The sequence below is a fragment of the Sarcophilus harrisii genome, chromosome 2, assembly GCF_902635505.1.
Source record: "Sarcophilus harrisii chromosome 2, mSarHar1.11, whole genome shotgun sequence".
NCBI classification, from domain to species: Eukaryota; Metazoa; Chordata; class Mammalia; order Dasyuromorphia; family Dasyuridae; genus Sarcophilus; species Sarcophilus harrisii.
Genome location: NC_045427.1, coordinates 423,919,822 through 423,943,331, shown reverse-complemented (window position 1 = coordinate 423,943,331; position 23,510 = coordinate 423,919,822). Strand labels below are relative to the sequence as shown.

The window sequence follows — 23,510 nt, the reverse complement described above, 5'->3', positions numbered from 1 at the left end:
GTCCAGAAATTGGGAGTGAAATAAAGTGACCTGTAGGGAGTGGCCAAAGCAACACCATAGGGTCATCAGGACACAGTAGTGGAAATTAGCGCAGGGTCAGTTTGCTCCTTCCTGGGGCCCACTGAAATATTGGGTAGTGTTTATAATAACACACTCACTCACTCTCTCTCTCTCTATATATATATATATATATATTTATATATATATAAAAATATTTAAAAGCACAAGATAAATTCCTTTCCCTGCAAATAATTAAAATCAATTTGGGAAATTTAACATGAAAGGGAGCAGAATCATAGGTGGTACATTAGAGGGTGCCAGCCTCCCTGACTCCTCTTCCTCAGTCCCAATCTGGCCTCAGATACCTACTAAGTGTGTAACCCTGGCTAAGTGACTTAGCCATGTTTGCTTCAATTTCCTCACTTGTAAATTGAGCTGAAGAAGGAAATGGCAAACCATTTCAGTATCTCTGCCCAAAAAAACCCCAAATGGGGTCACAGAGAGTCACACACAACTAAACAATAAAGAATCATAGATGGTTCTACATCTACAACTACATGAAAGCAGCAATGACAGCAACAGAATCCTGATTCAATTGCTAGTGCCATGGATATTTTTATCTAAACTTATACATGTACATATTGTCTCCCCCTATAGTGCCTTATAGTTCCTTAAGTGCAGGAACTTTTTCAACTTTTTTGATTCTCTATTGCCTACCATAGTTCCTGGCACACAATAAGCACTTAATAAATGGCTGTTGATTAATTAACCAACTTAATGTGCAAGAAAAAAAATTCAGAATGGATCACAGAAATAAGTGATTTTGTTACAATCTTGTTAAAGTTAAAAGGTCTCTTTTTAAGCCATAAACAAGTTTGTAATTACATGCACAAATAATTAACATAAGACAAATAATTATTTATTATCTTGTATTTAAAGGCCTAAGAAGTATTCAGAGGAAGAAGAAACCTTACAGAAAATGTTACAGACAGTATCTCCAATACTATGAGAAATATAAGACTAGAACCAAGGATGGGGCTGGATTTTACATATTTTGAGTGTCTTATTTCTGTTTATGGTCCATTATATTAAGTAGATTCCGCAAATTAACTTATTTTCTATAGCATTTATTATTCATTAGACATAAAAGAAAATTGTGTAAAGATCACATAAAAAAAAAAAACCTGAAGAGATTATTACGTTTAACAAGACCAAAGACAGGAATGGAATTGAAAGAGAATATTTTAATGTAAGAATATTTCTCATATTACAAAAGTATAGCTCCAATAAAAAAAGAATATGGGACATTTATCTTACATAATGATTTTGATAGTTATCGATCCGCATAGTGCACCTGCCTAGTCACTACAGAAGATATGTAATCTTTAACTTCGTACCTATTTACAATATAAAAGTGCATGGCTCATAGTAGGGAGGCAATTTTGACAAATATATGGAAAAACAATTAGAAAAGAGTTTACAATGAGAGACCAGACAGCAAGTTAGTTGTTCTAGCATCTCCTCCTCTTCTGTTCTTGTATTCAGTAATTGCTATGAAATGTAGCTTCACTTGTATCAACATCATGCTCCTGCAAAAAAGAGAAAAATAGACAATTTTAAAACAACACTAATGATTAGTTAGTTGCTGTTAATTAGAGCAGCTATAGGAAGTTTTGGGTATTTAGGATTGATCTAACACTTAGATTAAGAGGCTAAGAAATCAGATGGCAGAGTAGAATCTCTGGATTTAGGATTTTATTCAGATACTGCCTCTGACCTTTAACACAGACTCTGTCAGCTGATTCTTTTTCTACTTTGAGCCTACATATTCACATTCAAATGAAATGATATTTGTCCCCCTGACCTTACAGAACAGTTGGGAGAATTAAATGTGATCAAGTATGAAAAGTGCTTTGAAAATCTTAAAGTGCTATGAGTTATTAATTTTACTCAGCCCTGGATAAGATTTCTAAAATTAAAAGTTGATCACCCACTGCTATCAAGATTAACAAATATAAGGCCTGTCAGAGATGTTCATCCTGCTCCTCCTTATCAAAGACTAAAACAGTAACTTGCTTTTCCAGGTCCCTAAGTAGACCCAACTCCTATTTACCTTCCTGCTGATGGTGCCCTGGGCCTTATTATTGTGATTACTTGCATAGAACTACTTCTCCACAGTAATCAATTGACATAGTGACACATTGGATAGAGTGCTGGGCCTAAAGTCAAAAAGACCCGAGTTCTAATGCAGCCTCAGATACTTAATGGTTGGATAACTGAGCAAGTTACTTAACCATTTGCCTCACTTTCCTCATTTGTAAATTGAGGATAATCACAGCACCTACTTCCCAGGGTTGTGGGGAAGTTGAAGTAATATATGTAAAGCTCTTAGCACAGTAGCAGCATATAACAGGCACTATAAACATGTTTATTCCCTCCCTCTTTCCTCCTCAAATTTACATCCACTAATCTGTTCCATTTCACAGGAACAGTAATAACAGGAAACAAAGGCAGCCAATAAGCATTTAATTTTTAAAAATTGGAAGAAATAATGAGAAGAAGTGATAAAATTTTAAAAAGCAAAAGGCTAATTCAGTCCATGTGGCAGAAATTCCTTCTACTCGTTTTAGGAATATGATTTTCAACATGAGAACTTTAAATAACAAAATTAACAACTGTGAATCCAGCTCTCAGATGGAACCAAAAAATAACTTTAGTATTTAGTATGTGATAAACACACTACCTGATTCAGTTTCTTAAACTCCACCACTTGGAAGAATATGTGCTCCAGAACATGTTTAGCATCTTGTTGTTCCTTTTGTAGTTTATTGGTCACTCCAAGAATGTCACCACACTTCCTGACATAGAATTCCAGGTCCTCTTCAGTACCTAAAAAAGTTGGCCACACTCAGCTCAACTACTGTCTCCTGCTACAGACTAAAGTTAAAATGAACCACATTCTACATAGTCACAATTGCTCAAAACCTTTTGCTAGCTCTAAATTAAGTGTTCTTTTTTTTTAAATTTCCTAGTCCCCCACCCCTCCCCCAGATAGTAAGTAATCCAATATATGTTAAATCCAGTAAAAACATGTTAAATCCAATATATGCATACTATTTATACAATTATCTTGCTTGCACAAGAAAAAAATCTAATCAAGAAGGAAGAAAATGAGAAAGAAAATAAAATGCAAGCAAACAACAACAAAAAGAGTGAGAATGTTATGTTATGATCCACATTCAGTTCCCACAGTCCTCTCTCTGGGTGTAGAGGGCGCTTTTCATCAGAAGATCATTGGGACTGAACTGATATTTATTTATTTGTTTTTCATACACATTTATTGATAAATCATGTTGGGAGAGGAAAATCAGAACAAAAGGGAAAAACCATGGGAAAAAAAAAAAAAGTGAACATAGCATGTGTTGTTTTACATTATCTCCATAGTTCTTTTTCTGGATGCAGATGACATTTTCTATAAATTAAATATTTAAATATAAGACACTGTTTAAATCATATACAGTAACAGAAGCTTTAGAACTCTATTATCTGTATACCTGGAGGTAAAATGTCTTACCAATTCTGATAAAGCCTTGACATTTCTCACTAGAAGAGGCTTGAATGGTTTGAGTGCCCATGCTTGCTTGGAACTATCATTTCCACATTATATATCAAACAAAGACGACACTTTTAACCCAGGGACAACTATGCATGTAACATTTTAATTTCTTTTTTGATAGTGGTGAATGATCTGTATTTATCCATATATTTTTTATTTAACCTATGCTGGGACCAATAGCACATATTTGTGAGAGGCAATTTGGGTTAAAAACACAATCTGTGACCAGTTAATGGTTCATAAAGAAATAAAACCCATATCTTCAACTTATTAGCATTATGGTCTAACAAACTGGGATAATCAGTGACTTGGGGGAAAAATATCAGAATAATCTGCATGAAATAAATAAAACCTAAAACCATCCATGTTTTTTCAGTAACAATGAGACAAATGGTTCTCATTATCAATTATATATTTAGGAAAAACACACACACGCCATATATATATATATATATATATATATATAAAAATATATAAAAATTTATCAGGCTTACACTTATTGGTAATTTGAGCAAGCCGTGCTTTCTCTGAAGAGAAAGTTTCATCCAAGTCAAAGAGTTCCAGGGGAGGTGGTGGTAATTCTCTGAAACTGGGAGGAAAAACCTAGGTATAAAGTATTTTTTATTATTAGTTGTAGAAAGTTTTACCTTAGGCAACCGAAAATTCTAAAATGAATTTAAATAGTTAAAACAGAAATATTCTTATTTCATGATCTTAGAATACACTACTATTGCTTTAAGTACTCCACCTATTGCTCTTTTGATATACACCTTCCCCATTTCTATTATCAGCTGTTGAGGCTAGTCTACTTAAATTTATTAACTGAACAAATAATTAACCAGAAAATTTAATAAACAATTTACTAAAAGCAGCTATACTGCCAAATGATGAGGCACAAAGCTTAAAAGTTGGTAATTAAATGCTGACTATGAATAAAGAGCTATATAAGAGCTACAGGTAATAGAAAGAACAATTCAACAAACATTAAGCATCTTTACATGCAGAACACATATTTTGAACACTGAAAAGATAAAACAATAAATTTCTTGTAGAACAAGCAACATTTGATCATTTACATAACACAATTTGTTCAGCCATTCCCCAATCAATGGGCACCTACCTTTGTTTTTAGTTCTTTGAGATCACCATCAGTACAGTTACAAGTATTCTTTGGGTATAGGAAGCCTTTTTTTTTTTTTTTTTTTGTAAATGATCTGTAAAATGCAATCTCTGGATTAAAGTGTATGGCCATTTTAGTAACTTTCTTCACATAATTCCAAACGACTTTCCAGAATGACAACTGTTAGCCACTTGTTTTCATTTTATCTCTTCCACAGTTGCAGTTAGTACGTATTCCATTCTTTTCATTTTGTTTGGTATACTTCCTATCTATTGGTCTTAAAAGTGCATTCTAGTATCCTATTAATGTTTCAAAATTTATTTAACCATTTCTGAATTGTTCAACTTTTAAGTTTGTGGAAAACAAAATTCAACACTGTGTTTTGGGCTCAAGCCTTCCAGAGACACTCCAAACCATCCTCCATTCAGCCCCAATGTTATTTTCTTAAAGCACAGGTTCAACCAAGGTTGCCTATCACCTCTAAGATCAAAAACCACCACCTTTGTTTAGCGTTAAAAGCCATTCTTAACCTATTTCCTCCTCTTTCCAGTCTTCTTCACCTTACTTCCTTCAACATACTCCTCAATCCAATGACCCTGGCCTTCCTGGCATTTCTTTCAACAAGCCACTCTAAATCTTAGCTCCATTTTCTCTGGCTATTCCCCTATGTGTGGAATGTTCTCCCTTTTCATCTTTATTTCTGGGCTTCTTTTAAGTCGCAGCTAAAATCTAATCTTTTACAGGAAGCTATTCTCAACCCCTTTTAATTCTAATATCTTTTATTTCATTTTTATTCCATATATATCTTGATTGTATGTAGTTGATTATATGCTGTCTCCCCATTAGAGTATGGGTTCCCTGATATCAGAAACTATCTTTTTCCTTTTTTTATATCCCCAGCACTCACTCAGCACAATGCCTGACCCATAGTTAGGTGCCTAATAAATATTAACCGATTAACAGAAACAACCTTATTCATTAAATTCTTTTGTTTAGAAAGAAAAAAATCCAAAAAGGACAATTTAGTCATGTATTTGAAAATTCAACATAAGCCATTTTTACTTTACAATTTCCTATTTCTAAAAGAAAACAGATTTCCACAATAAAACAGAATGCTTTAAAGAAAAGTATGGTTAACAGCTTTGATTCACAAAACAAATTAAAAGCCATTAAGAATGTCAAGGCATCTTGGAGAACCACATTCCTAAATCATTGCAAATGGCATTTCTACCATAAGTTTGATAACCAATCTAATTCATTTGCTGAGTACCTAAAGAGATCCTTCTTAAATTCTTACCCAATTTTCTCTCAGAAAGCAGTTAAACTCTAAGATACTACTACACACCTGTCAGATTGGCTAAGATGACAGGAAAAAATAATGATGATTGTTGGAGGGGATGCGGGAAAACTGGGACATTGATGCATTGTTGGTGGAGTTGTGAACGAATCCAACCATTTTGGAGAGTAGTTTGGAACTATGCTCAAAAAGTTATCAAACTGTGCATACCCTTTGATCCAGGAGTGTTACTACTGGGATTATATCCCAAAGAGATTATAAAGAAGGGAAAGGGACCTGTATGTGCACGAATGTTTGTGGCAGCCCTTTCTGTAGTGGCTAAAAACTGGAAACTGAATGGATGTTCATCAGTTGGAGAATGGCTGAATAAATTGTGGTATATGAATATTATGGAATATTACTGTTCTGTAAGAAATGACCAACAGGATGATTTCAGAAAGGCCTGGAGAGACTTACACGAACTGATGCTGAGTGAAATGAGCAGGACCAGGAGATCATTATATACTTCAACAACAATACTATATGATGACCAGTTCTGATGGACCTGGCCATCCTCAGCAACGAGATCAACCAAATCATTTCCAATGGAGCAGTAATGAACTGAACCAGCTATGCCCAGAAAAAGAATTCTGGGAGATGACTAAAAACCATTACATTGAATTCCCAATCCCTATATTTATGCATACCTGCATTTTTGATTTCCTTCACAAGCTAATTGTACAATATTTCAGAGTCTGATTCTTTTTGTACAGCAAAATAACGTTTTGGTCATGTATACTTATTGTGTATCTAATTTATATTTTAATATATTTAACATCTACTGGTCATCCTGCCATCTAGGGGAGGGGGTGGGGGGGGTAAGAGGTGAAAAATTGGAACAAGAGGTTTGGCAATTGTTAATGCTGTAAAGTTACCCATGCATATATCCTGTAAATAAAAGGCTATTAAATTAAAAAAAAAAAATTAAAAAAAAAAAAAGAAAGAAAGCAGTTAAAGCCTTTAGTAACAATGACAGGAAAATATTTCAAATTCAGGGCATTATCTAGGAACTTATAGTCAAAGAAAAGATTAATCAAGTTTGTAATTAAGATAAGACCAAGAATTTCAGACAAAAATACATTTTCTAATAGAAAATACTCTCTAAGGGGAAGTTGAGATCAGTGCAATTCCCCAAGTTGTTTCCAGTTTGGATTTTTTAAAAAAATATTACATATAATGCTACTATAGCAACCCAAATTAAAGCAACCTTCTTGGGTTACACCTCGTCCTCATTATATTGGCAAGCATCTTTGAAAAATATTAATGTAAAACATTAATGCCCTATTGGTGCAGCTGTGAATTGCTCTAACCTTTTTTGAAAGTAAATTAGAATTATGCCCCCAAAGTTACTAAACTGTACATTTTCTTTGACCCAAAAATGCCACTATAGGCCCATATTCCAAAAGAGACCAAAGAAAGAGGGTAAGGACTCATGAGTACAAAAATATTTATAATTTCTTTTGGTAGCAAAGAACAGGTGCCTATGAGCTGAGGAATGACAAAACAAAAAGATATATATAAAATGTAATGAAAAATGATTGAGCTGAAAGAAACAGTAAAAGGACAGTTTCAGAGAAACAAGGGAAGACATAAATGTAGAGAGAAGTGGCAGAATCAGAATAACAATATAGACAATAACATATAAAGACAAACAACTATGAAAGACTTAAAAAACTCTATCAAAACCACAACCACAATTCCAGAGGACCAGTGATGAAAGCCACTGCCAAATCCTGAGTGGTGATGGCTTCAGGTTGGAGATGGAGATCTAATTTTTTTTTTGGACGTGGACAATTTGAGAATTTATTTTGTTAACGCTAATGATTATTTGTTGCAAGTATTCTTCCTCTCCTCCTTCCTCCCAACCCCTACCCTTTTTTCATTGGGATAGATTGGGAAGAAAAGAAAATAAATTTGAAAAAAAAATTTTAATTTAAAAAAAAAAGAGAGAGAAGAGAAGAACTCCATGGACTGAAGTTCTTCAGAAGGCAGTTTGGAAGTGAACAGAAAGCTCCTACGAATGAACTAAGAGGACACAAAGAGAAGTAGATAATTAAGATTAAGAAAAAAGTAGGAAAGCAGTCCAAAGAGACCTAGAAATTTACTTATTAACTTAGCATTCACATGTAAGGCCATGTATAAAAAATAGAAGAACAGGCAATAAGGAAGTTATGCACAGGTATGGTAACAATACATATGCAATTTTTATCTCTACCCCTTATATCACATTCCTTATCAATTTAAAACCGTTTTGATTAGATCCAACAATGAAGAATCAAATGATTGTAATCTTACACTTGGAGTCAATGAAATGAGCAAAAGCAAGGCATTATTCTATAAGCATAATGTCAAAAAACATTTGTTAAAGTTAAAGTGACTTGACAAAGAAAAGATAAGGATAAATGGTCTAGTAAAACTAGCCTTTTCTCGGTTCTTTCCAGGTGGCCCTTCATCCCCTATCTCAATGCCTCAGGCAGGTAAATTTGATAAGAATTATCATTTGTATTCCTTTATCTAAGAGACTGATAAAGTTTTAAACTTTATTTTATTAATTTTTTTATTTAAAAATTTTAGTTTTTAACACAAAGATCCCAACACATATTCCCTAGGACCTTCCATTAGGAACCTCAAAATTTACTATAAACCATTAATAACAACCTAATTATACTATTATTGTACCATTATTTAGAACATGTGTGTGAAGGCAAAACATTAAAATTCCTAATCTCCAGGAGCTTCTATTCTACTGGAGGAGGAAATATATATATAGTAGTATTTAATGAAAAAATGTAAAATGAATATATGGTAGTAAGAAGGTGATGCCCCTTGCTCCTCAAAGAATGACTTCAAGATATAGCTCAAAGCGTCACATTCCACAGGAAGCTTTTTGGCTTTCCCTTACTTGGAGGTACTTTAGTGGAGTATCTGAAGAAATACAAACTCAAACATATGTTTTTTATCAGTCCCTAAAAGATATGTAAATGACAATTCTTATCAAATTTACAAATATTCTCAAAGCTGGAATGCTTTCCCCCTTCTTATCTCCACCTCCTGGCTTCCTTTAAATCCTAATTTTTTTTACTAGATGCTTTACCCAACACCTCTTAAGTCTAAAATCTTTTATTTATTTTCTATTTATCCTATATATGGTTTGCTTTGTATATATTTGTTTGCATGCTGTCTCCCCAATCAGATTAAGTTCCTTGAAGGCAAGGATGGATGGTCTTTTGGCCCTTTCTGCATCTCCAGAGCACTTAACAAATGTTCACTGGTTGACTGATAGGCTGACACATTAGATTGATGACACATAGTTGGAAGGGAACAGCTAATAATTGTAGGTGATAAGATCACAAGTCATTAGAAAATGCAATTTAATAGTAATAGCAATCTTACATTTAGTTTCAAAGAAATCAACTTTGTAAATACAAAATAGAAGTATGGTAATAGTTTTGGGGGTTTTCCAAGTTTAAAATGACATCACAGGTGATGTGGCAGATAAGAAAGCTAATGAAATCTGGGCTTTAATTTAGAGGGCCCTGATCAAAAACCATAACTGGGATACTGTACTGAATTGTGGGTACCACATTTTAGAATGAGCTAACAAGCACCAAAAAGAGAACGGACAGTATGATGAAGGACATATGGATTATGTCACTTTAAGCTGACAGAATTCGGAATGTTTAGTATAAAGAAGAAAAGACAAGGAGCATGATAGCTTTCTTTAGTATTAATAGTATTATTACTATTAACAATATTAATAAACTATTCTATTTGACCCCAAACGGAAATACTAGGAACAATGGGCAGAAGTTGCAAAATGAGTAATTCTGGTCTAAAGTAAAGTTTGACAATTAGAGATATCCCAAAGTGCAAGACTGCCTACAGATAGAGATGTGGCTTTATCTTCCCTCTAATCAAGAAGACTAACTGGCTCCTTATTGTCTTGGTTGTTGTTTCAGTTGTGTTCCACTTATTACAACTCCTGTTGGGGTTTTCTTGGCAAAGTTATTGGAGTAGTTTGCCATTTCCTTCTCCACGTTATTTTACAGATGAGCAAATTGAGGCAAATATGCCATAGGTTACATAGCTAGTAAGTGCATAAGGCAATATTTGAACCCAAGAAGATGAGTCCTCCAGATTGTAAATTCATTGCCTTTTAGGATAATCTCACATTCCTCTATTTGATATTTCAAGCTCTTCACAGTATGGCTTCAGATTCTTTCCAGGAAGATGACACATTCTCTCCTGTCACAAAATCTACGTTTCAGCCACATTGGCTCACTTGCTATTCACCACATGCAACCTTCCATCTCCTGCCACCTCCATGTTGTGCACCATGCCTTAAATTCTCTCTCTTCTCAACTCTGCATACCAAAACTACTTTTAAGATACAGTTCAGTTCAGTTCAGATGCACTTCCTGTAAGAAGACTTTTCCTTATTGTTAGTACCTCCCCTCCCCCAAATCACTGTGTATTTACTTGTATATAGCCCTATGTTTATCTACCTATGAACAAATCACATTTCTCTTAAGACGATGTAAGCTCTTCTAAGACAGGGAATGTCTCGTGTATCTATTTTGCATTCCCAGTGTCTAGACCAGAGTAGATACCTGATAAATGTTTGTGAATTGATGGATATAGTAGTTATAGGAATAATAGTTACAAACTTTATCCTAAACTATGCCAAATATTTCTCCAAAAGTGAGAAAATTATAAAACATCATTATTTGATAAAAATGCCACTTTACTGTCTACCAAATAAACTACAAGATGAATACTTTACTTTACTTCAACTAGCGTGACTGCTTAATAAAGTCCCCAGACTTTTTCTGCACTTTAGCAACACATATTCCTACAGCATATCCCTATTTTAATCAGCTTTAATTTGACTTTTTTTTATCCACCCCTTTTTGTCTAACATTATTTCTACCACTAGGTGTATGTTGGGCAAAATGAATGACAGGTAGCTCCATCACATGTTACAAAAATTTGGCATCTTACCGCTGGTTGAAGGGCAGGTAGTGGAGTCTCAAATTGAGGCTGGATGAGTTGGAGAGGTTCGTGTTTCACATTTAGTTGTTCATAAGCTCTGTCAAAAGAGAAAAATATGTGAGTCAAGGTCAGGCAAGGGGAGTTACAAGTAAATCAACAGATATGCTATACATACTTCTTATCCATCAGTTCTAAAGAAAAGAAGCCAAAAAAAGCTTATTCTTTAACTAAAAATAATTAGGACAGACATATGACTATTTAAAATTATTGATTTTAGAATTGAGTTTGACTCACGATATGATTAGAGTTAAACAGAATATTTTATTTATATAAAGAACAAAATGTGAAAACAATGTACTAAAAGTAAGTAATATGGATTCAAATTTGTAACTTTGCCACTTCTCAGTCCTGTAACTTTAGGTAAATCACTTAACCTCAGTTTACTTATCTATAAAAATGATAAAATTTCTTTTAAAAAGAGTTCTGCCTCTGAGAATTCATAATTCTAAAGAAGTTTCTGGCTAAAAAAAAAAAAAAAAAAGTCTAACATAGTCAATTCTTGTTTAGGTGTTTCTCAGAAAAATCTTTTCTTAACACTTAACTGGGAGATATCCTAACAGGAAGTAGCATTTTTTTTCAGAAGGTAGGAGAGGACTTATTCCATGAGAAATAAAACTTCTCATGGCTTCTAAGACTGTAAGTTATAGATAAAGTACTGACTGATGATCTCCACAGATATCCAAACTGAAAGTTTCTTACCCAAATAAAATCAGAGACCTGGAAGGGCCATCATCTCACACCCAGTACAAACAAATTATCCATACACTATTTTGCAATTTGCATCAAGGGCTATGTAAAGCCAATTACCCAAATAATTATCTAGGATGAATTTTAAATCAATAGACTTTCTACCACCACTCTGCATGTTATCTGATTACATTTTCCAGTTAGCAGAATTGAGTTCAGAAATGCAAATTAGAAGAGCCTGAGGAAACAATTATTAGGAAGGTAAATCTGATGACAAACAAAAAAAAAAAAAACACCCATCATCTACCCCAAAGGCAAATGTACATTGTAGCATCACAACAGTGTGAAATAATAGAGAATAGAAATGTCTTCTAAATTTTAAGTTGCCAATGACTAAACAAGACTTTCTTCTGAGCCTCAATATCCTCATCTGCAAAATGGGGGAATACCTGTTTCACTGGATTATTGCGAGAAACATGAAAAAGCACCACACAAGCCTTTTATGTTCCAGTTGTTAAGTGCTGATGACACAAAGATGAAAACGAAACCCTTGACTTGAAAGAGTTGACATTGTACAAGAGGGCTCAAGATGGACAAGTACAAGTAGATACAAAATGGGCATATACAAAAAATACAGAAAATACACAATTATTTAGGTGGGAGAAGGCATTAGTCATTTAACGCCCCTAAGTCTCAGTTCCCTCATCTGTAAAACACGGGGCTGGACTATGTCCCTTCTAATTCTAGTTCTGTGACCTCAAGGTCCTGTTTTACTTCTTTACTTATCATTGTCATTATCATCAACAACATTCTAAATAGAACTGAATCTTGAGCTAAAAAAGGGTTCTAGCTTTTATAACTCCACACAAAGCTCCTGTGTGCATAATTATAAACATGAACAACTCCACAAAGAGGCAGTAATGACTATCCTTTTGTACATATAGTCAAAATTTTAAAAGGGCAACTGAAATCCCTGTTATTTATTCCTAAGGAGAGCAAAGCAACAAAGATAGAGATTCAGGCAAGCCATTAAATTGAAGCAAAGGGTTGTGATGGCACTGTCAGCTTTAGCATTAGCCCTGGTTGACAGAGTTAAAGCAGTCTACTCGTCTAAAAAGGCCTACCACTTCAAAATGACAGAAGGCAGCAAAGAAGGCCCATCCCTGCAGGGCCACGCCAGTTAGTCATTCCTACACCATAGGCCTCCATTTCACCTGTAAACGAGACATTCTACATGACCTCTCAGGCTCTTTCTAGCTCTGAAATGCTGTAAAACTTTTATTTTTAACCAAGCAGATGACCGTTCAGAGGTGAAAGAATCTATGCAATAACAGTGACTTGAAGTCCGGCTGTAAAACTGGCACCATAGTGCTGAGTCCAAGAAGTCATTCATGAAGGACCCTTTTTAAAAAGCAGTCAGTCGAATCTGAAGGAAGCAAGGCTGAGATGGAAGCTAAGATATTCCTAGCCTGAGTTCCTGCCAAAGGGGAGCTGAGGGGAGAAAGCGTACCCTATGCCCCAGGCCATCTCTCAGCCCTCAAGGCCGCTCTTCTCTCTTAGTGGGAGTAGTGGGAGTTCTCCTGAGCCTGGCTTATCCATCTCTGGTGCCTGCCTTCATCCAACGTCCAGCTGTGGCCCTAAGAAGCTGTAGCTCCAGCAGCGGTCGCATCCGGGCAAAACCATCTTAGCAGGTGGTTGACTAAGGCAGGGCTAATCAATAGGCCCTCAAGCTATGCTATGGGTGAATTAGGAAGGTGTCTGCCCAAGCATATGAAGACTCCCCCAGCAGAAGGGTATCCAAGGGTCAGGAAGGTTCCTGAAGCAGGTGTGTGGAGCACTTAGAGCTGGGTGAGACACCAGGATGGCAAGGCTCCCCGCTGCATCCCAAACCATGGCCAGTCACTCACTGGGAGAATCTAGAAGGGAGAGGGAAGCTGACAACACCACCTCACTAAATTCCAGTTCACATGTACCTCAAGACATCATCCTTTGATGTCACGGGACCTTTCTGAAAATAACCAGCCACCACAGCAACAAGCAAGGAAATGAGTTTTCAGGGATGCTTAGTTACTTTTATACCATTACAGCCAATGACTTTATTTTTTCTCATTTCCTTTCAAACTCTCTTAGCACAGCTTTTCTCATTAGTAACCCCAGGTTTAAACAGGTCTATTGTTCTCAATCTAAAAGGTCTCATTCCCAACTCTAAGGGTCTCCTCTCGATGCTGACTCATGATCCACAAACCTTTTCCTAAGCTTCCTTTCTGAACCTAACTCTACAAGTAGCATCATCTCTTTGCCTGCTACTTTTAAACACATCAAAATTTCCTTTGAAGATTTGTCATAAAAAATAACCATGTAATCACAAGCAGCTCTAGGAGCACACCAAATCTAAAGTACAACAAAACATAGTTCATCCTTTATTTAAAGCTGGAGGGAATCCTGAAGATCATCCAACTGAAACCTTTCATTTTACAAGGAAGGAAGCTAAGGCTCCTACACAGGCAGCATCTTGTCCAAGGTCACACAGCAAGTAAGAGGCAGTCCAGGACTTCAGAATCCAGTGCTCTTTCCACTCTACCCTGATGTAACTGGACAAGGATCAGGAGATTATACAGAAGCCATTCCTTGACTAGGAAGATCCAAAATACAAAAGGGAAAAAAGAGATAGGAAATAGGACTAAGACCTGTGATTTCACTAGAACATGGAATCCTGAAGGAGGAGACTCCCTCTTTCAATTCAAGCCAAACACCCCCTCTGCTATGAAGAGTGTTCTAGATCTGAGGGTTATAAATGACTTGTCCGGGGATCAGCCAAGATGAGAAGGACTGAGATGAGATTTTCCTGGTGCCCAGGAAAACTAACCCATTACCTCAGGCTGGCAGAAGCATTGCATACCTAGATGACTACAACTTTCACAAAAAGTGAAAGTGACCACCAAGAATATTAACCCTAAGAGTTTCATCATCTGCCAAATGAAGGAGCTGGACCACAAAATCTCTAATATCCCTTCACAATAAGTTGAATAATTTCTAGTTATTCTGGGGGATGGAAGGAGAGTGGAGGGAGCAAAAAAGACAAGAGAAATGTATTCCAGAAACTTTTGTTACCTAATAGTGTCAATCAAAAAGTTCATTTTACTCAGTGAGGATTCTAAAAGGAAAATTCAGTTCTAAAAAAGAAATTTTACAGGTGCTGACTTGATAACTTTAGATAAGGAAGTGGTATCCAGCTGGAAAATGGATAAGTCAAAGAGAGTTGTGAAGTCCCGTGGATTCTCATCCCCCTCCTGAAGACACACTCGAAGTCGCTCTGACAACATGGCGGTATCTGGCAACATGGTGTAATCAGAAATCTGAAAAGCACAAGATGGATACCTTGAATGGTAAGAGAAAAGGGGGGAGCTATTCAGTCATGTTTCAGTTATATGTAGCAATTATTATTATATTATATTATATTATATATATATAAAATACTAAATTAAAAGCATTATGTCACATTATTTAATCCTAAGAGAATTACACAGAGCAATTGTGTGTAAAAGATAGAAGGAATGGAAAAGTCCAGCAGTTTTGCAAGGTTAGAGCAGAAAAGCAAAGGGGCTTTCTATATTCCCCTAAAAATTAATTCTTGAAATATAAAAATCTTGAAAGGTAAAACCCCACATTTTTCTCATTTTCTGATTTGCATCCCTTTTCCTCCATAACATTAGATAATCTCTACCATTATGGGGAACCTAAAAGATTATTATTATTATATCACATTATTATTATTTGCACTTCTCTTGACTGCTACAGAGCTTATCATTTTTTAGTATTCCAGCACAGAAATTATTATTATATTATATATTAGGAAAGATCCCTCTCCAGACACAATGCATAAATTTCTTACTGAAATCCATGCCACAGACTTTTGATAAAAAGTGAAGAATTGGCATTTCTACCCCCCAAAAAAAATTGTACACAGCAAACATTTCTTCTGAGTTGGATCTTTCCATTGATATTTTTTATTTCTATCATAACCAATCTTTCTGTAAGTTTTACCAATTAATTGTAACTAATTACATTTAATACATGTTACTAATTAGTTAATTAATCAGAGTTTTCCATAACAAGAAGATTTGGATTTCCTAATGGGGAACTGCTCTACTTTTTTTATGATTGATATATCAAGCTCTCAAGTATATCAGCTCTCAACATCCAAAAATTAAATTTTCAGAAAGCCATGATTCAAAAATTTTAGAGAGAGGTAGAGTGAAAAGAGCTGTTTCAGAGCCAAGAAAACCTGAGTTCAAGGCCTGGCTCTGACACACCTTGGCTATAGGAGACTGGGCAAGCCACTTCATCTAGTAAGGCCCTAAGTCTCTAAGTCTCCAAGTCTCTAAAACTAGAAGATGCAAAAATGGTGCTGATCTATCTTGGGAGAAGGGGGTTTTTCACTGAAGGACGCATTATCAGACTACAAAAATCTCAGGTCATTTCTCCTCCTCTTTCTTTGCCCTCCCCCTCAAAGTCTAAAGAAATCTCTGACATGATCCTATAAAGTAAGGTTCCCTGGTGTAGACAGACTTCCTCCTTCTCTGTCTTCTGGACTTGTCAAGTCAAACAAGAGTATTAAACAAGAAGTCAGCAGAATTGCATCACAGGCCCACTTCCTCTGCTACTAACTGCCTATGGGGCATCTGACATATCAAGTCTCCTCTGGCTTCCCTCATCTATCAGATGAGATCAGATGAGAACTTAATGCACACCCTGACTTCTCTACTCTGATGATCCTCCTGCAAGACAGATTGCAACTCAACCATACTTTCTAATCCCATGCCTCTCTTGTTCATTTGAATACATTCTCCCCCAAGGATCCACCCCCTGTAAAAAGAGGCCTTCCTCCAGCTATTCAGAAGCTTCGTAACTACAATGGAATCTATGAGCTATGTGTCCAAACATTATCCTATTCCTCCCCCTTCTTACAATTGACAACTATATCTAAAAAGAAAAGAAGGAAAAAAATAGGGCCAGATGCAACAGAATTTCAGAACAAAGAAGCACTTTATTTGCTTATTTGTGAATTTTCTTGCATCTGCTTTGTTAAACAAAAGGTAGACTTTCTGCTACTCCTTATTAAATTAATAATCTTTAAAAATGTGTTTTAAATGAGTGGGCTGAATCATCTCTAAAGATCCTTTTAGCATTCTCATTTTAAGATTCTATATCTACTGCTTAGTATTAACAGCCACTATAAGGCTGAAATTTGGTTTAATATAAATGCTTGAGACTACTAGTTAATACTAGTATTAACTAATTAAAAATTAAAATACACACCGGGTATTTTACTTTTTTTTTTTTCTGTTATTTCACAATATAGAGATAAAATTGAGCAGGGGTTAATAGAAATTTTCTGTTAACATTTGCTATACACAACAAAAATTCTAAAGTAGAATTCCTTTATTTATGTAAGACTATTTCATGTGAGCAGGACCAGGAGATCATTATATACTTCAACAACAATACTATATGATGACCAGTTCTGATGGACCTGGCCATCCTCAGCAACGAGATCAACCAAATCATTTCCAATGGAGCAGTAATGAACTGAACCAGCTACACCCAGAGAAAGAACTCTGGGAGATGACTAAAAACCATTACATTGAATTCCCAATCCCTATATTTATGCCCACCTGCATTTTTGATTTCCTTCACAAGCTAATTGTACAATATTTCAGAGTCTGATTCTTTTTATACAGCAAAATAATGTTTTGGTCATGTATACTTATTGTGTATCTAATTTATATCTTAATGTATTTAACATCTACTGGTCATCCTGCCATCTAGGGGAGGGGGTTGGGGGGTAAGAGGTGAAAAATTGGAACAAGAGGTTTGGCAATTGTTAATGCTGTAAAGTTACCCATGCATATAACCTGTAAATAAAAGGCTATTAAATTAAAAAAAAAAAAAAAAAAAAGACTATTTCATGATAAATGGAGATTTTTACAAGTTCAACTCAGACTTTTGTAATTAACTTCACTTTGTTGTTAGCAGGCACTAATTAGCAGGTGCCCTAACTAAAGTAAGAGCTATGAAAACAATGAAAATTGTGCTGGAAAATAAGTATTAGATTTGAGAAACAAAAGAGGTAATTCAGGAATTATACTCTTGTACATAATGAATATTTTCTTACAAAAGAATGTTGGAAGATACTGGACATGGAGAGCACCAAAACATGATCACAAAAAATGAAAATGATTCCATCTTAAGAAATGGAATAATTGATATGGATGTAGTCTCCCAATCATCTTATCTATCTATGTCCAGTCAGACTATCAACAAGGACTAACAGACAGATGGCTTCAGAGATCCAATGAAACACACACAATATAAAAAGACCTAGAGGAGAGCTAACATATATAGCATACTGGGTTTATCATTTAGGAAGAGCTCTAAAAGAAAAAAATTTACACAGGATGAGAATACAAGGATGAGGTCTTATCTGTAACAAAAGAAGGAAGACACATCAATGAGATCACAGAATTTTTAAAGCTGCCTTAAAAATAGAGATTAAGGAGAGGCCATTCCTTTCAGAATGTTACAAATGGTGAAATATTATCTTAGTGCATTAAATTTTAAATGATTTCTTACCTCTGGGTCTTCGGCATCAATCTGGTTCAAATGGATGTCTGTCGTGGTGAGCCACTGGAAAACTACATCCTAGAGGGAAAACAAAGCACATTGGTAAGCCAAGTAAAGAAGTGAGAAACAGTAAATTAAAAAAATTTAAAGAAGTTGTTTCATAAGCCATTTCTCAATGTAATCTCATAAAAGATTTAAAAACTACCACAATATCTTGAAATTTTCTTCCAATTAATGCCAAGTTAAATTATCATTTTGTTTTCTAAGACATTTATCCCTGTAACTTTATACCAAATTTCACTCACATACATTAAAAGTTAACAAAAATTTGCCCCTTTTAAGATGACAGAATGAACCAATAAAAACAAATTTTATAAAACCTCAATTCCTTTGCTGAAAAATGGATTATAATTATTCATTTCATAATAGATCATGAAATTCTTTTGTCTTCAAGAATCAAAACTAAATTTTAGAGTCTATGTCTAGTTTTTAAAATATTTCACAAGGAAAGGATAATATATGTGTAAAATAGTTTAAAGCAGTGGTACCAAAGTCCAATACAAATGGATCATTATAGTCACATGTTGAATTAGAAAATCACAAATGAACATTAACTAGGATGTTGTATTTTTACTTATTTTGTTAATATTTCAATCTTGTTCAGGCTATACTTGGGAGTTTTATAGGCTATGAGTTTGACATCTCTACTTTAAAGTAATGACTCATGATACAGTCCAGTTTTAAAATATCACTTGTTTAACTATTATTACTACTCAGTCAAGCTCACTCAATCACAATTTTTACCTATGAGAATTTTTTAAATTTCAAAAAGAAAAATAAAATTCTGAAAACAGGGTAAAAAAAAAATCTCTGATGGTTTTAGGGTGCAAAACCTATCTGCAAGAACCACTTTAGTCATTCATGTTACAGCTGGATTTTGTTACTAGTATTCTAAATTTTAGAAGCTGAACTCTATTCTATCCTCCTTTACTCTGGTCTCTGAAGTATTCAACAACCCTCTTTACCAAGGCCAACTCTTTAACAATATGTATCCTTCATCTCATCCCCTTCCGTGTTCTCCAGATTGCTGCCCACAACCATTCTCTAGGTTTCTTTCCTGCTGCCTACAAATACAGCTAACACTCTCCAATTCTTAAAAGAGCCTCATTAGACTCTGCTTCAAACTACAATTCTAAACTTCTCCTCACCCTATCATTCCAATTTAAACCTCCCTCCAAAGTGAACAATCTTTAGATGTTAAATCCGCTAGTCTTTTCTAAATCATCATTCGTGACTTTACAGCATCTGACACCATCATGACCACCTACTGACAAACCTATCTTCAAGGGTTTTTTTTGTCTTTCTTTTTCTTTCTCTTTCCCTCTCCCTCCTTTCCTCTCCCTCTCTCCCTTTCATGACTGATAAAAAGCAAGGCCATCAAGTTCAAGCATTTTTCAGATGTGGAAACTGAGATAAAAAGAGATTATGACTTATCCATGGTCAAAAAGCTTGTAAGTGTCTGTGGTAAGATTTAAGTACCGGTCTCGCTGCCTTCAGTCTCATTGCCTACCCACTACTCCATGCCACTAACACATGCAGCTCTCTTGCTAGAACTCATATTTGCATGTGCTCACAGGCCCCATGCCAAACACTTCACTGGGCCCTCACAATAGCCCCAGGAGGTAGGAGTTGCTACTTGCCCCCTTTTCAGTGGAGGAAACAAGCAGACAGAGGAAAGGGACCAGCCCAAGATCACCCGGGGCAAATCTGAAGGGGATCCTGTTGACTTCAGGCCCAGCCCCTTCCCCCCCTACCCCCAGAGAAAAGAGCTGACTTGTGCTGATAAGAGGGCTGGTGCTCCCTCAGGAACTGCCATCCCAATGAAGTCGGAGGTCCCTCTCCCAGGCAGTGGCAGACCACTAGACAGAGCATTGTGTCCAGAGCCAGGAAGAATCGAGTTCAAATCTGGTCTCAGACACTTCCTACTTGGATGGGCCTAGGAAAGTCACTTTCCCTCTGCCTCCGTTTCTTCAAAGGGGGATAATAATAGGACTGGGGTGACCGTAAAGATCAAATAAGATAATAATCGTACAATACTTTGCAGTGCCTGGCTCATAGTAAGCACTTCACAAAAGCCAGTTCCCTTCCCTTTTCCTAATCCTGTGCAGATGACAGCCCAGGCTCCAACCCAGCCCCTCCTGAGCCCTAGTCCCCCTGATATCACCAGCTGTACAGTAGATATTTCCAGCTCAGCATTCTCTCAGCATCTTGACTGAAACCCATTACCAACTTGCCTATTTATCTCAAGGGCACCACCTTCTGTTTAGTCTCCAAGACTCACAATCTCTATCATCCTTGATTCCTCATTCAAGCTCATCTCCACATAATCAAATGCCAATTCTTGTTTCTATCTCTCAAATACATCTCCTTCTCTATATTCACCTATTCACTCTCTTTGCCCCCATCTTCATCACCTCTTGGCTAGATTGTTTCAAGAATGCCTATTAACTGGCAACCTGCTCCAAATCTTTCCTCTTTCCAATTCATCCTCTACTCAGCTGCCAAAAGAAGTGCGGGTCTCCCTAGGCCAACTCCCTACCCAATAAGCTTTAAGTGGCTTTGCTTGCCAACCTAACGTTCCAGCTTCATGATACCTTCCTCCCTGTTATGTGCTCTCATGTGCAACTTACCTGACCGCCTTCCTGTTTCTTACCCTAGGCCCTCCCACTCCTAGCTCAACACCTGTGCATGGCTAGCCTGCCCATCCCAGATGTTGTGTCCTTTCATCTCTGCCACTTAGAATCCTTACTTCCTCTTAAAACTCAGTTTAAGTGTCCACCTTCAACATGAGGCCCCTCTTGCTCTCCCTAGTTGTTCGTATCTTCCTTCCTAGAATTAGATATCTTGTACTTATTTGCATATACGTATATATGTAAGTGCTGTCTACTTTGATGGCATGCCAACTCCTGGAGGGCAGAGGTTGTTTCATTTTTTGTCTTTATATCCCCCGGACCCAGAACAATGCCTACATAAAACTTAGAGTATTTATAAAGACAAGCAAATTTTATATAAATTCCATGAAAATAAGATCTAATTCAATTTTTCAAACTAATTGAGATCATTCCTTCAGTTTTCAATTGATCAATTAAAAATAACCCAACCTGAGAATCTTTCCTTGAATCATTTTATCAGTGATTTACCTGATCCCAAAGTCTACAGCCTTTGATTAATATTATGGATAGATTTCTTTCCATATTTTAGCTTATCATTTGAGGTTTACACTTTAATATGGTCTCGTTCATTTATGTTGTCCTAATGAAATGGTAGGAATAGTGATGGTTAATGGATTTTCTCAAATATCTACTTGTTTTACAAATAACTGGTTGTACCAATGGCACAAAAATGATACATGCTCATTGTATATAATAAAATAGTTATTCCAAAAAAATCTTACCATGATTTTGCTGTTTTCTTCTTTATCCAAATACTGGTCACTAAACATGTGGCAAGAACCTAGCACTGCCAACTTTCCACCTTGGTTCTGTCAATGGCAGGAAATACATTGAAATACACAGTTCAAAAGCACAACCTGACAAGCTTATCACCAACTATTCAATTAAGGTAGAATCTATGATTGTTCAGAGTATTTTCTATAAATTACACATACTAAAAATATTTGTATACTAAATTACATGTTACTATACAAATTACAATTACATGTTACATATTACCATATCTTAAAATATATATAATATTACATGTGTAATTATACATGTAATTACATATACTAGATTACATACACTAAACAAATATTATATCAAGACTGCAAACAACTAGGTATATGCACAATATAATACCGTCATGTGTTATGATCCAAATCTCATTCTCATTTAAATTCTTTCATATTCTTCTATTTGATTTTTAAAGGTAATACTACTTGCATGAGATAATGACAATCACCCTTATGTGTTTCCCTCCCCCATTTTTATTATCCTGCGTAATGAGAGGATAATTATCTTCTCATGTTCTTAAAAGAAAGAAAAAGGTAGATACAAAAATAAGCTATATACTGGAGGACCTATTAAATGTGTAATCAGGTCATGAAGACATTTATGAGTTTCAAAATCAGTTTTTACAGCTATTATAGCTAAGAGTACAGGAACAGCTTTGTTTGGCATGAAATAAACAGAATTATATCTGAGGCAGGTATTTTGAATATTTTAATGAGCTGAATGTTTTAATGAGTCAGATGACGCAAAAGTGCAAACTCTACAATTTTTCTTAAATCCTTTCAGGAAATTAATATTAGATACACATTAAAAATTGATTCATTCATTGGATTAGGGCATTAGAGAGAGGAGGCAAAGGAATGAAATAAAAACCATTAGAAATAATTCAAGACTATTTCAAATAGAGGTTGCAATTGGTAGAGTTTCACAAAAGAACAAATAACTGAATACTGCTGTGATTGGAAACAAAACTATAGATAACTCCCAGAAAGAAAGTTCAAAAAATTGACTTTCCTTACTACTTATCATATTTCATTTTATATTTTCCTTTCCCTAATATCACCATCTTTTCCCTACCTCATTTCTCTCAAATAGATTATAGATCTTCTTTCTAATCCTTTTTTCTGCCCTGACAGAGATTCTACCATTGTCTTCAGCTTCCTCTTCCAGCATTTTGTCTATAATTTCCTCCAGCTAAATGAAAAAGGATGTCTAGTTAAAGACCAATTTTCTCCCTGCCCTTCATATTAACAATTCATTTCTAGTAAAGCAAAAGGGCTGGAAAGGGGTAACAACAAGCTCTGTGATGTAAATGATATTAAACTAGGAGCCAATACTCAAGTTCTAAGCCAGGAACTGCTAATGATTTCTAGTAGGATTCCAAGATCTGTAATCATTTTTTGATCTCATGATACTGACTTATCTCACAGAAACTGTGCTCACAAAGCACTACAGAAAAGTCAGGAGAAATCACGATTACCATTGCTAGGAAAACAGACAATAATTTCTTGCTGGTAGAAATACAGACAAGTCTCAATCAGTGTAAATAACAAATTCCCTGAAGTG

At 35.5% G+C, this 23,510-nt stretch overlaps 1 protein-coding gene across 3 annotated transcripts in view; it reads right to left on the bottom strand.

The window, feature by feature from the left end:
• Positions 1-1,224: 1,224 nt before the first annotated feature.
• IFT52 (intraflagellar transport 52) overlaps positions 1,225-23,510 on the bottom strand; it is a 38,123-nt gene continuing 15,837 nt past the window's right edge. The window contains exons 8-15 of one of the 3 annotated variants that reach the window (XM_031953979.1): positions 23,022-23,138; positions 21,890-21,976; positions 18,445-18,513; positions 15,013-15,167; positions 11,074-11,161; positions 4,111-4,219; positions 2,744-2,889; positions 1,225-1,589 (exon numbers count right to left, since the gene is read on the bottom strand). In XM_031953979.1, the coding sequence (XP_031809839.1) occupies positions 1,542-1,589; positions 2,744-2,889; positions 4,111-4,219; positions 11,074-11,161; positions 15,013-15,167; positions 18,445-18,513; positions 21,890-21,976; positions 23,022-23,138 (819 nt within the window). In that variant the 3' untranslated portion in view covers positions 1,225-1,541. The remainder of the gene's footprint in view (positions 1,590-2,743; positions 2,890-4,110; positions 4,220-11,073; positions 11,162-15,012; positions 15,168-18,444; positions 18,514-21,889; positions 21,977-23,021; positions 23,139-23,510) is intronic. The other 2 variants (XR_004232204.1, XM_003756976.4) reach the window with 2 other exon arrangements.